Genomic DNA, 12,357 nt, shown 5'->3' on the forward strand with positions numbered 1-12,357 from the left:
ATCAACACGTTCGCCAAAGACTATTTATCCTACTACTCTGTGAGCGCTGTCTTAGCCGCTTCCTGTCACTATGACGTGTTGCTCTTAAGATTAATAGCGACGACTATACGGAAAATAAAGTTGGAAAATCGCCAAACGGTTGCTAAATTTGATTTTAAGCTTATTGTTAATAAATTAGTAACCGAATATTTATATGTAAAATAAAAATTTAATACAGTTCATTCACAAGTTTTATTTAATAAAGAAATTATATTAATTAAATAGTAGTTGGGTTAAGATGGTATCAAAATTTGTATTTTAATAAATTATTAGTTATTTCTGCAAGATACAAATTTTAAATTTGACAAATTTTTAGGAAATTATATTGTTAATTATAAATTATATTGTTTTAATGATAAAGTTAAATCTGTTCTTTATATGATTCTAGATTAAATTTGATTTCAAATATTTGTAAAATTATGCATAAGTCATTTCAAAATGCAAATTTTAATATAAAATTTTTAATAAAACAATTTTAATTAATATCATTGTTTGAGAAACACGAAAATTAGAATTAGGAAACATGGATTAGAAAATTTGAACAGTTTTTTCTTTTCTTGGAACAGTTGAAATAAATACTAAAACGTATATATTGTTAAGTCTTTTTTTAGATTGTTTGTTTTTAAATTAATGTTGTTACTGGAAATAAAAAGAGTCATTTTGTTTTATTTTTAATAACTTTATGAAACTTGTCATTCAATATTTTTTACTAAATTATATGTAATGAATTATTTATAAAATAAAGAATCTTATTTTGAAAAACTTGGGGAAAAAAACGAACAACATTAATATAAAGAATGGCAAATAATTGATATTAATGATATTATAAAACATATTGTCCACTATTTATACTTACTATCGATAATTTACTCTCATTCGATAGATACGATTCCCTTTTTATAAGAGGAAATGTATCATATGCACCGTACGATTTTATTATCATTACAGCTTGTACGTCGATTTTTTAATTATTACAATTAGAGGAAAGTTTAATATTAAATACTAAATCATGTGAATACAGTTTTAAAATAAATAACATTTCAAAGTAAATGTTAATACGATCCGATCTTTTATTTGTAGTAAAACATGATACAAATTTGATGTTAATAATTTTTTAATAAATGAGTAACAGCTAAAATCTTTTGAATATTACTCAGGGTGATGACTTTGACAAGATATGTCAAGGCCAGAATGATTGGAGCGAGGTCCACTAAACAGTTTTACCATTTTTTAAATTTGTTATTAGCCTTGTATTAGTATGACTAGTTCGAATTACAATGATCTCGGCGAAAGGTCAATCGTCCACGAACGTGGAGAGAAGCTAGCTTGGGATGTCGCACGTTTCGCAAATTAATCAGAGAGAGGATCTTGTCTAAATCTGAACTCACTTATTGGTAATTCTTATTACTAATGAACTGTTATTACATTATTTAACTTTACGCGCTTTTCAAAATTTTCAATTTTATTTTACAGTTGAGAGAATATTAATCCTTGTCGCTCAGTTGATTTTATCTTCTGATTTCATATGTACACTGTATAATTATTGCAAATAGCAAATCAGTAACTTCTAATTATCAATTAAATTAGCAATAAGTTAAAAATATGATACCAATATTTAAATAAAACAGTAATTTGTAATTCCTATATTCTATATGTCTATGATCTGTTGCGTACGTATTTCGTTTCTAATTAGGTAATGAAATAATAGTGCGAATTAACACTAGCTGTACACACTGGGGTCTCAAAAATTCCAGTGTAATTTTCTAAATCGAGATTTTTTCGTATTTTTAAACTTTTTTCTTCTTTGAACCTATATATCTCAAAGCTCCTTAAATCGACTTTTACATATTAAGGACTTGTTCAATTCTCCATTATTTGAAAAAAAATTAATTAAAATATGTTCATTTTTACGGAAGTTACGGTAATAAATATGGATGGGGTCCCAAGGACTCGAGTATGTATGTATATCAAGGATAGAAAAAGAAAAGAGTGCGTATCGCTAGGGTTAAGAATGCGAAATAAGAGGTAAATGATAGAATTAAACGATACGAAAGTAACAAAAAGTCGCAAGACATCAATTCTTTATTAAAAATATTGTGTACATTGCGAAGATTTTGTGCGAGGGGGTAACCACTTAATGTAATCGTGGGACAGAATCCTCGAAATCATTATAAAATTTATATAAATTCTCTATGTATAATCCGATAATTATATATGCAACCACGAGAAATCATTGTATAATATTAAATAAAATCGTATATTTTACCAAATTACTTCATAGTAGTGAAAAAAATTATTTGTAATCAGATGAAATCATGTAATCTGTGGGACAGTATTTTAGCTAGTGGTTACCCCCTTGATTTTGTGTAATAAAAAGTTATAACGAACTAATAATCGTTTATTGCAACACAATTGAAATATCTAAAATATTCATGAGCTGAGTGCGTAACGAATGTAAGGGTTATGACAGAGAACGAGACGTAACTTTCGTAATCGTAACGTAAGATAAGACAGAGAAAAACGTAGCTGTCTTAAGGATCGTAGATAGTCGTGGAGTCTTAAGTCGTAGGAAACCAACCAATCACAATCAAATATAAGGAGAATACTCGATTGGAATTGGTCAGTTTCCTACGACTTCTATGTAGAGAACCCTTTAATCTTACGTTACGACTACGAAAGTTACGTCTCGTTACGTCTCGTTCTCTGCCATAGTCCTAATGGTCCTAAGAAGTAAAGCAAAAACCGTGCAATGAAACCTATTCATCGGAGAATATTCAAAATGTAACGACTAGATTATTTTACTTATTTTGTAATATTTCGACGGTTATATGATCGGCGCGCGACCTTGTGGTTTGCTTTAACGCGGCCGGGCGGACAGGTATAGGCGGGGTAGTCAGACGGCGCCGTCACGTTTACGCGTAGTCACTACGCAGTCATTCCATTATCGACGCTCGTACAGGCAGGTAGCTGTGTCGCGTGCCGCTCTTTTTCACATTTCTTTTTGAAACGTAATTGCGAAAAATGCTAGATAATGTACGAAATGTTGTACCTTAATATATATACGATTATTAGCTCGCACGATTAATTATTCATAGAAGGATCGAGATGATAATCATATATCATGAAATAGATATTTCGTACGGTCCATTTGGAATTAAAATGCGTTAGAAAATAGAATTTATTACGATTTCGCGACAATTACGGACAATTATTTTTGTTTAACGTAAATTTTTCTCTTGCTGGAGTATATCTCAATTATGTTCTCTGAACGATATTATACGAGTCATAAGAAGCAACGCTAATAAATATTCTCATGCAAATAACGCAATCCATGCTATTTCTACTTTGAGAACTAATATTGTAGTTTATATATATATAATAATTTAATTAATTTTTCGTTTTTGCGCATCTTTCGTTATACGATCCGTATAAAAAATTTAGCGTAACTTTGGAACTAATTTGTCGGTAATAAAAGAAATATTTCTCTTTTTTATTTATCTCTAGCCCATTCCATCGATTCTAATCATATCTTATAGACATTGTAATAAAAGATTCAGCCCTTTTATCCACTTTGAATTTATTTCACAATGGTGACGAATTGACGTGTGTTTGATATACATTTCTAAAAGTTAACCGATAATAGTAATATAGATAATAACTATATGTGCTATATTTTTCAGATCTTCCCTCTCACGGGTACGACCTTGGCGTGATGAGGGGCTCAGTACCTAGAGGATATACACGAAAAGAATGATTTTTCTCAAGTATCTAAAAATTTTCGTATCTATCTGAATGATATATCTATAAGATACATTTTTAAATACTTGAGTAAAATCACATTCTCTTCATGTAAAAATCCAACGACGGGGAAGCCAACGTACCGTCGACGCCGATTTAATTGAAAATGAACGAACCGCAGCCGGTTCGTCGCGTCGCGCGTTTGCTTCGGGAGTGCCGTTGAAGTTATCGGACTAACGGATTTTTTTATAAAACCTATTCGGTGGAAAAAATTCTAGTTCGACGCGAAAGACTTTTATAAATAATTAGTCCGCGCGCGATTGTAGTGTATTATTCGCGAGTGTTTTACGCGAGTGTCTTGTACGAGAGGATGTCAATCCAATTCTGAGAGGAGGAGGAGGTCTGGGAGAGGCATCGGGTACCGGCGGAGCAACCTTGCGGTAAATGTCATTTTTTGTTTGTGTAAAATCAGTATCTTTCTTCTGTTTATTCTTGAGTCGGTTTATTTTACAGTGATTTAAAAATGATAATTAGAAGAAAAAAATTATTTAAAATTATTTTGAAATTCGAGATAAATATGCATTTTTAAGATTTTTTTAGAAAATGTATAATTATTTTTATAAAATCCATGCTTATAAAAATTATATATTTTGAAAACTATACGATAATTTTTAAGAAAACTTTATATTTAGTAAATATTTTTTTAAATATTAATTGATTCTTTTGCTTTGTTTTAATTTAGATTTTAATTTATTTGTTACAGAATTACATCGTAGCGACGTTGCAGATGTAACTCCGCTGTTGTGTATCGAGTTGGTGAGTGATGAATTGATATTTTTGTTAAGGAAACGGATGTGTGGTAATTTCATTCATATACTATATATCTAGATGCATATATGCATCAATTTAATAAAAATAAATATATGAGATAAATGATGCATTCCATACATCCGTTGCCTTAAGATAGATAAGTTATAACATATTATAGATTAGGATAAATTTAATCGTGGATACCTTTTTTATGCACTTGGCATATATTTTTTTCTTTTTTAAAGTAATTTTTTTTTTATTATAATATTTACTAATCTTTTACAGAATATATATTTTGTATGATCGCGTGGAACATGTTATATTAAATATAATACTGTTAAAACAATATAACATATAATATTCTTGAGAATTCCGCGGGTGCTTTCTATATAAAGATTATGCGTTTCGCGAGTTTTCTCCGTGTCCAGATCCATTCTTGGAATGCCAACGTTTCATGAACCTTGCAGTCCACCTCATCAGGGCGAGAAGCAACTTAATACTGTATCAGCCTGATACTGATATCAGCAGCCTGATATCTGCAGTATTAGGTTGCTTCTTGCTCTGATGAAGTGGACTGCAAGGTTCACGAAACGTTAGCATTCCAAGAATGGATCTGGACTCGGCGAAAACCCGCGAAACATAATCTTTAAATATAACACATATTTAATTAAAGTCTCAGAAGAAATATAACTATTTCTTTTAAACAAAATTCTTAAACATATAAATATAGAAAAAGAAGGAATTGAAAAATGAATGCAATAGGAAGATGATAGAAAAATGTAAGATAAATTGTTTATAAAATATATTTTATTTGTTTAATAAATTTTCATTTAATAAATTTTTTATTTTTTTTAGTAATAACAATAACGTAACTCTGACTTAAGAATTGCCATACACGTTTTAAATCAGAACTCCAAATAGAACTTAGAGTCAAAATTAAATCATAATCATAGGTCTTACTTTGAAGGACGACAAAAAAAGATCATTTATATATTAATTATATTAATTAAGTGATGTTTATTTCTTAATAACATTCATCGAGGAAAAAATTTACGTGTCTTGTGGCGTGATTCCTTCCGGTTTGTCTAAGGTTGTCGAGTTCTCAATTTTATCCAAATATATTAGCTAAAATAAAATTAAATATTTTAATTATATGTATATGCATAAACGTAGTTTTCTGAATGAAATAATCGCTACTAATAGTGGTAATAATCGCTATGAATAGTGGTAAAAGACCAAGGTACCGTAACAACGGGGTCTTCAAAATTAATTAATCGGAATTCTGGAACGAAAGTGAGAAGAAACGCGCAATAGACGATCGCGAGAACCCATTCGCATATAGTACTCGCAACGTGCCAGCCCCAACCACCATCTGCCGGTAACCACTTTTTATAATCGTTACCTGCGTAACACGTTATATTTTGATTACTTAAATTTTTTTAAAAATATTCAAGCTATTGTTTTTTTTTATATTATATATATATATTTTTTTTTATTTATATATATATCTTCAATTTAATTCCACATTTTATTTAATGCTAAAGTTAAAAGTATCATACATACTTGCATTTGTTTGCACTCATGTCTAACGTAAATTAAAAATATTTGACATGTATTCATTCTCTATGTGAATAACTGAGAAATTTTGGTCTAAGCATATGTTATAAATTATAACTGTATAGGTAAATTACATATTATAAAAATTATAGTCTTTATAATAACATGCATTTACATACCTTGAAATTCTGACATCGAGATGTAGCCAGGAATAATTGTAGCGATCGTCAATATTAACGTAAGAGCCGAGAGAATTGCGCGCAAATAAACAACAATTATACCATTCACGGCTGGTACCATCTTGTAGCTCAAATATGTCTAAACGGATAATTATCTTATAATAACATATAAATTATTTTTGTTGTTTTTAATTAGTGATAAAATTATTTCGTTTATATGAAAATATATTTACGGAGCTTATTTACTCCTTCAAAGTATTATTGTATTAAGTTCGCGCAAAGCGATTAAATAGATCAGAATAGAACTTAAACTATGTTTATAAAAATAAAAGAAATATAAAGTTAAAAAAATAAAGAGAATACAATAATAAAATTAAAATAAAATAATAGTAGAAAGAACATGATAGTAAAGTGGAAATTAAAAAATTTGATAGGAAATATAAGAAAAACCTCCTAGTATCAAATGTTGATTGATCGGAAAGAAAGCCATTCTGACATTACTTAGCTCAAATGTTCAATTGACTCTGTGCCAAAGAATGATGTAATGTCATCAATAAATTAACGTTGTCTTTGACATCGAAACGTTCGCGATAAAACGTAACGATTCGCATCACGGTATACCTGAAGACAGAAATAGAGAGTGCCAGCAGAGAAGCAAGTCATCGCTCCAACCATATGAGCCGCGATTACGCGGGCTTCTTGAAAATTGGCGAGTATATCGAGGCCAAAGCAAGCAAGGATTCCGCAGCACGTTGTCACTGTGATAACCTTTTTGTCTACGAGATCGTGGCCTCTTTCTATCTGCCATTGCAGTACTTGTCGATGCCTGATGTAAACACAGCATCCGACTGTATAAAAGATGCAAATTGAATTCTTTTTATTGCGTTCAAAAAAATGTTTCTGAAGTTATTTTTACCCCCATTTTTCCTAATCATTCTCTACACTTTTTTTAGATTTCTTTTATATATTTGTAGATATCTAATATAATTAATTCATAGATTTCTTTTTCATTTATATGATTCGTGACTTAAATTCTCTGTTTAAAGTATAAGATAAGTTTTCACTTATAATTAGTCTATAAAGTTCTTGAAATTGTGTTTACATACGTAAAAGAGCCGCGATGTTCAGACATTGCGCGAATATGCAGGATTCTGGTGACAATGTGCCAGTCTCCGATATATAAGGGAATCCAGGTACCACGTGGTCCCATTGCACCGATATAGTGTATCTGAAACATGAGCCATTTGTAAACTATAAACTTGAGTGGCGCGAGCGAGTTTCTTCGACTTCCTTGACTGCTTGCAAAGTTCTTTTATGGTTAGCTCTTAATCGTTAAATAATTCTGCGACGTGTATTTGCTATAGACGTTTAAAAATCAAATAATTTTTCTTAATTTTTAATTGATTTTTGTATACATATTTATATCTTATTTATTTTATAAGGAGACACAGATATTGTAATATAAGTTCAATTTAATCTTTGGAACCCTTTGAATTAGATGTATATAATGAAAGAAAATAAGGTTTTGGCATTAAACAAATAAGCAGATTTTTGTTAAGTATATCTTATATATTGTATTTTATTGCGAATATTTTGATATCGGAGATGATTACTTTTATTTTAAAAGAAATAGATTGATAATAATTTAATATTATTTACATAAAGGATGAAATAGTATCAAAATCGATTTATTTATTTTTAAATAAACTAAGCAAATTCTGCTTATTTTGTTGTAAAGATTCTGAAATAAATATTTTCTAATTTTTTGTAATGCTCATGTTAATAATGACTGAGTCACAGTCATGAATTCTATATAAATAACTCAGTAAACATACATAATAACTATTATATATAATTATATAAATATATATATTTAACATCTATATGGCTGTTATATTCGTTATTTGCTGGAAATTTCATGTTTAATAATGATTTTCACGTTTTGAAAAGGAATAACTAATTGAGTACACAAAGAGGATATTTCAAATCAAGACTTATTAATAAAAGAGTGCAATATACATTTTCTATCCTGGAAAAGTGTATTTATATATATACATATAGCTTTTGTAATAATTTAATTTATATTTTGTAATAATTTATATTTTGTAATAATTTGATATAGCCATCATTTAAAAATTGTGGACTTACGTAATTACAAATGTCACTGGGATTAAGATGAAGAGACTCAATGGTAATACGTGCAATTTCCCATACGCCATTCTCGTTTTTTCCTCAATACTGCAAGACGCATTGTTCTTATTTTGTGTTGTTCTTATATTTAGTTCGATGCGTGTGTGTTCTACATCACGCTTGGATTCAATGCATTCTTTGCTATATTCCTTATCGGATTGATTAAGACTAGTGGCGATATAATAATTTTGATCGATGGATCAAACATTTAAAAAATGATAAAGAGATGCGAGTCTTGAATTGATTGAAAAAGGGGTTGAAGTGATACGAAGGCTGTTCATAAAGGATCTAATCAAGATGACCCAGAGGACCTTAGGTAGGATCCTCCTTGTGATTTATAATGCTCGTTTCATGATACCAATTGGTAATATTAACAGTAGAAAATTATATTCTCTAATTATACCGAAATGCTAATGAATCATACATGAAAATATACATATATAAATGTGTCAACTACAGGAAGAATAAGTACAGATTTTATAAATAGATTATTTTTTATAACCAATTTCATGGAATCATTTGTTATATCGAATCGCCTATATTAGTGAAACATTTAAGAGGTCGTACGATCAAGTTTTTAGCATAAAACTTCATTATATTAAGTTTCGCTAAAATAAAAAATGGAATTTATTTTAAGGGTAATAAAATGGAAATTCGTAAAAAAAAACGTGATTAAATTCTACCATAAAATTCTATTGTAAAAAGAATACCGGGAATTACTTTATAAAAGGATATCGACTTACCTTGAAAATTTTGCGTAGTTAGTGGCTTTTTTTCTAAGAATATATTATCAAGATTCATGCCACAGGGACATTTGATCGTGAGGCGTCTTGTAGCGACTGTCTGTCGCTGTGCTACCTCTTATCGTTCGCACCGTACCAATCGCCACGCATACTATTGCATGTTAATTAACGTGAGACGTGTAATATATGATATATGTGCGCTCATGCAAAATTTAGTTTATTTTTTAATATATTTCCATGAGAATTTTTTAACGAATAAGAAATAATGACTAATAATATTCGTTGTTTAAATTAGTATCAGATGATAAGTCGGACGAAATTATCATCTTATTTCAATTATCACTATATATTTAAAAATCACTAATCAAAGAGAAATAAATTTTAACTATTTTTTTAAGTTATTTTGATCAAATCAATAATGAATTATTTAGTTAACTGAATATATACGAAGTCTGATAAAAAAATAAGCGACTTTTTAAATTTCTCGGCAACGGAGCGTTCTAGCGATGTACGGTTTGCAGCACTACAATCGTTATAATCTTCCGAGTAACTGGCTTTTTTAAAATTGTTTACATCTCGTTTAGTTTCAGAGTTATTGCTATTTGAGTGCAACGTGTTTTAGTGACGATTTTCGCCTCAAACTGAATTTTAATTTTAGGAACAAGAAAAAATCGCAGAAAGCAAGGTCTGGGAAGGCTGGGGGAGGACAATCATCTGATTTTTGGCACAAAACTTGCGAATTGACAAGGCTGAATGGGCAGGCACGTTGTCATGGTGAAGGAACCATGAGTTATTTCGCCACAAGTGTGGTCTCTTTTTGCGAATTTTTTCGCGCAATTTTTTCAAAACGCCATCGTAGTACTAACGGTTGATTGTTTGACCTTGAGGCAAAAATTGCAAAAATTCATTTCGAGGCGAAAATCGCCACGAACACTAAAACACGTTGCCCTCAAATAGCAATAACTCTGAAACTAAACGAAATGTAAACAATTTTAAAAAAGCCAGTTACTCGGAAGATTATAACGATTGTAGTGCTGCAAACCGCACGTTGCTAGGACGCTCCGAGTAATTCAAAAAGTTCGCTTATTTTTTTATTAGACCTCGTATATCTATACTTCAAGTTATGAAAACCGATTTTCAATAAAAATGGAGATGAATTTTAAAAATAATATATAAGTATATAAGATCACACTTTTTGAATATTTAAAGCTTTGCAATTAATATAAGAAACTTAATGCTTTTTACATTTTATTACTTTGAATTTTTTTTTGTGAAGCGCGAATTATCTATTTTTATTTTTAAATGAGTATTTCGGAACATTTACTTTATAGGAGAAGAATCGATCGATGGGTGATTCAAAGATATAATTTTTTGAACGTCACTAAATTAAACGTAACAAACCGTGGCGTTTGAAACTAGTGAGTAGACTAGGAATTCGCAATTAACGCAACGCTATCGATATCACATTCATTGGAATGGTAATAGAGCCATTTGACCGTGCTGTTTCTAATTCGACTATAATTTCAGACTGCATTTCTGCGTCCATTACCGAGTTACGGCTGTTCTATACTGATAAAACGCCGACTTAAAATTAAGAGACTTTTTGTAGAGAGATGTAAAAAATCTGTAATTAGGATATGAAAGAATAAAATAACGCATGTACAAGGATTACGTATTTGAATCACATTTTTATATCAACAACATTACGACAATACAATACGTTCTGCAATTTTTCAATTTTATTTTTGTCGCTAGAATATATTTAGCGATTCGCTTTTCATTATAGACAAGTTTGATAATTATTTTTACTAAGTAATTATTTAATACCTATACAGGTATTTTTTTATGTAAACCGAATCTCAGAAAAATTTAATGCAACATTCTTGACTTAGCAATTTATATATATCAAAACTATAAAAAAATAAACATGTTTTCTTTTATTTTTAATTTCTCAATTAACTTTTCCATTGTTTTTTTGAATATCTTTTAAATGAGTTTCCTATGATCTTAGGGAACTCACTTAATGTGAGAGCGAGGAAAGTACATTTATAATTCAAACTGGATATAAAATTTCTTGTTCGGCGAATTTTACACTGTCTTTTAAAGGGTCAATTTTTAATGTTATTAATTTGTATATTAATTGGATCACGGAAGTTTTGCTGAAATATCTAAAAATTTTGCTGAATACAGATCTAAACGTAGTTATGTTTAAACTAATTATGTAGAACGCTCAAATTGGTTATTAGAGTTTTAAAACTTTTTGCAGTCATGAACACTTAAAGATGCACTATACATATTTTAAAATAACAAAAAAATTATAGAAAATTTTACAGGTTATTCTAGATAATATTTAAAAGCAATACAAATTTAATGATGGTTTACTTCAAAAGTTGTTTCTATAGAAATAAATTTCAATAAGTATTTTTTTATCTGTACTCTAATGGAAATGTTTCGAAATTTTAAATGTTATTTTAAAAGATGTCATTTTGAATATTTAAAGTACTTATACAAAAACATTTAGAAATTTTTGTTATTATTTTTAAAATTTTAATTTATAGCGGAAAAAATAATAACAAAGTAAATCAATTATAAAATTATGTTGTTCAATAAAAATATAATGTTATAAACACAACTTTTATATGTGTATATAGTTTGCTTGTATAAAAAGATGTGTATGTATATATGTATATACAGTGATGGGAGAAAGTTCGGCAACGGTCAAATATCTTGGAAAATAATGCTTATGGAAAAAAGTGTTCAATACAAAAGTTTTAGTATATCAAGTGGTCTATTATATGGTTATGTTGAAATGACCTTCATGTAACCTTGAAGGACACCGTGAAGGTCAACTTTGAAATCTTAAATGGAAACACCTATTTTCTTTTACATATCCTTAAAGCTGGTGTCAAGACGTTTCCGAAACACTGGTTACAAACCCTTTTTGCTTGAGATCTTCCTGAGTTACGAACCTTTAAAGTTTAAGTATCGCCGGCGCATTATCTAAGGTATGCGCGCGCGCGCGCGCACGCGCGCGCACACACACACACACACACACACACACACACACACACACAAACGCGCGCGCACAAGACTCACTTTGG

At 29.6% G+C, this 12,357-nt stretch overlaps 1 protein-coding gene across 1 annotated transcript; it reads right to left on the reverse strand.

The window, feature by feature from the left end:
* Positions 1-5,548: 5,548 nt before the first annotated feature.
* Positions 5,549-10,604, reverse strand: LOC108771096 (DNA damage-regulated autophagy modulator protein 1). The gene is made up of 8 exons (XM_018523002.1): positions 10,581-10,604; positions 9,257-9,407; positions 8,472-8,561; positions 7,430-7,551; positions 6,945-7,171; positions 6,324-6,462; positions 5,832-5,989; positions 5,549-5,712 (listed from the first exon to the last, which is right to left on the reverse strand). Exons 3-8 carry the CDS (start codon positions 8,540-8,542, stop codon positions 5,638-5,640), a joined length of 792 nt encoding a protein of 263 aa, XP_018378504.1. The 5' UTR covers positions 8,543-8,561; positions 9,257-9,407; positions 10,581-10,604; the 3' UTR covers positions 5,549-5,637.
* Between the last annotated feature and the right edge of the window lie 1,753 nt (positions 10,605-12,357).

This window comes from Trachymyrmex cornetzi, unplaced genomic scaffold (assembly GCF_001594075.2).
Source record: "Trachymyrmex cornetzi isolate Tcor2-1 unplaced genomic scaffold, Tcor1.1 scaffold1388, whole genome shotgun sequence".
NCBI lineage: Eukaryota > Metazoa > Arthropoda > Insecta > Hymenoptera > Formicidae > Trachymyrmex > Trachymyrmex cornetzi.

What these genes read in the sequence shown, in the direction of transcription:
- LOC108771096 (XM_018523002.1), bottom strand. Translation starts at nt 8,542, where the DNA reads ATGGCGTATGGGAAATTGCACGTATTACCATTGAGTCTCTTCATCTTA. An exon ending in CTCTCTATTTCTGTCTTCAG is followed by an intron (nt 6,463 to 6,944) that starts GTATACCGTGAT and finishes TTATCCGTTTAG; the next exon opens with ACATATTTGAGCTACAAGAT. An exon ending in CTCGATGTCAGAATTTCAAG is followed by an intron (nt 5,990 to 6,323) that starts GTATGTAAATGC and finishes CGTGTTACGCAG; the next exon opens with GTAACGATTATAAAAAGTGG.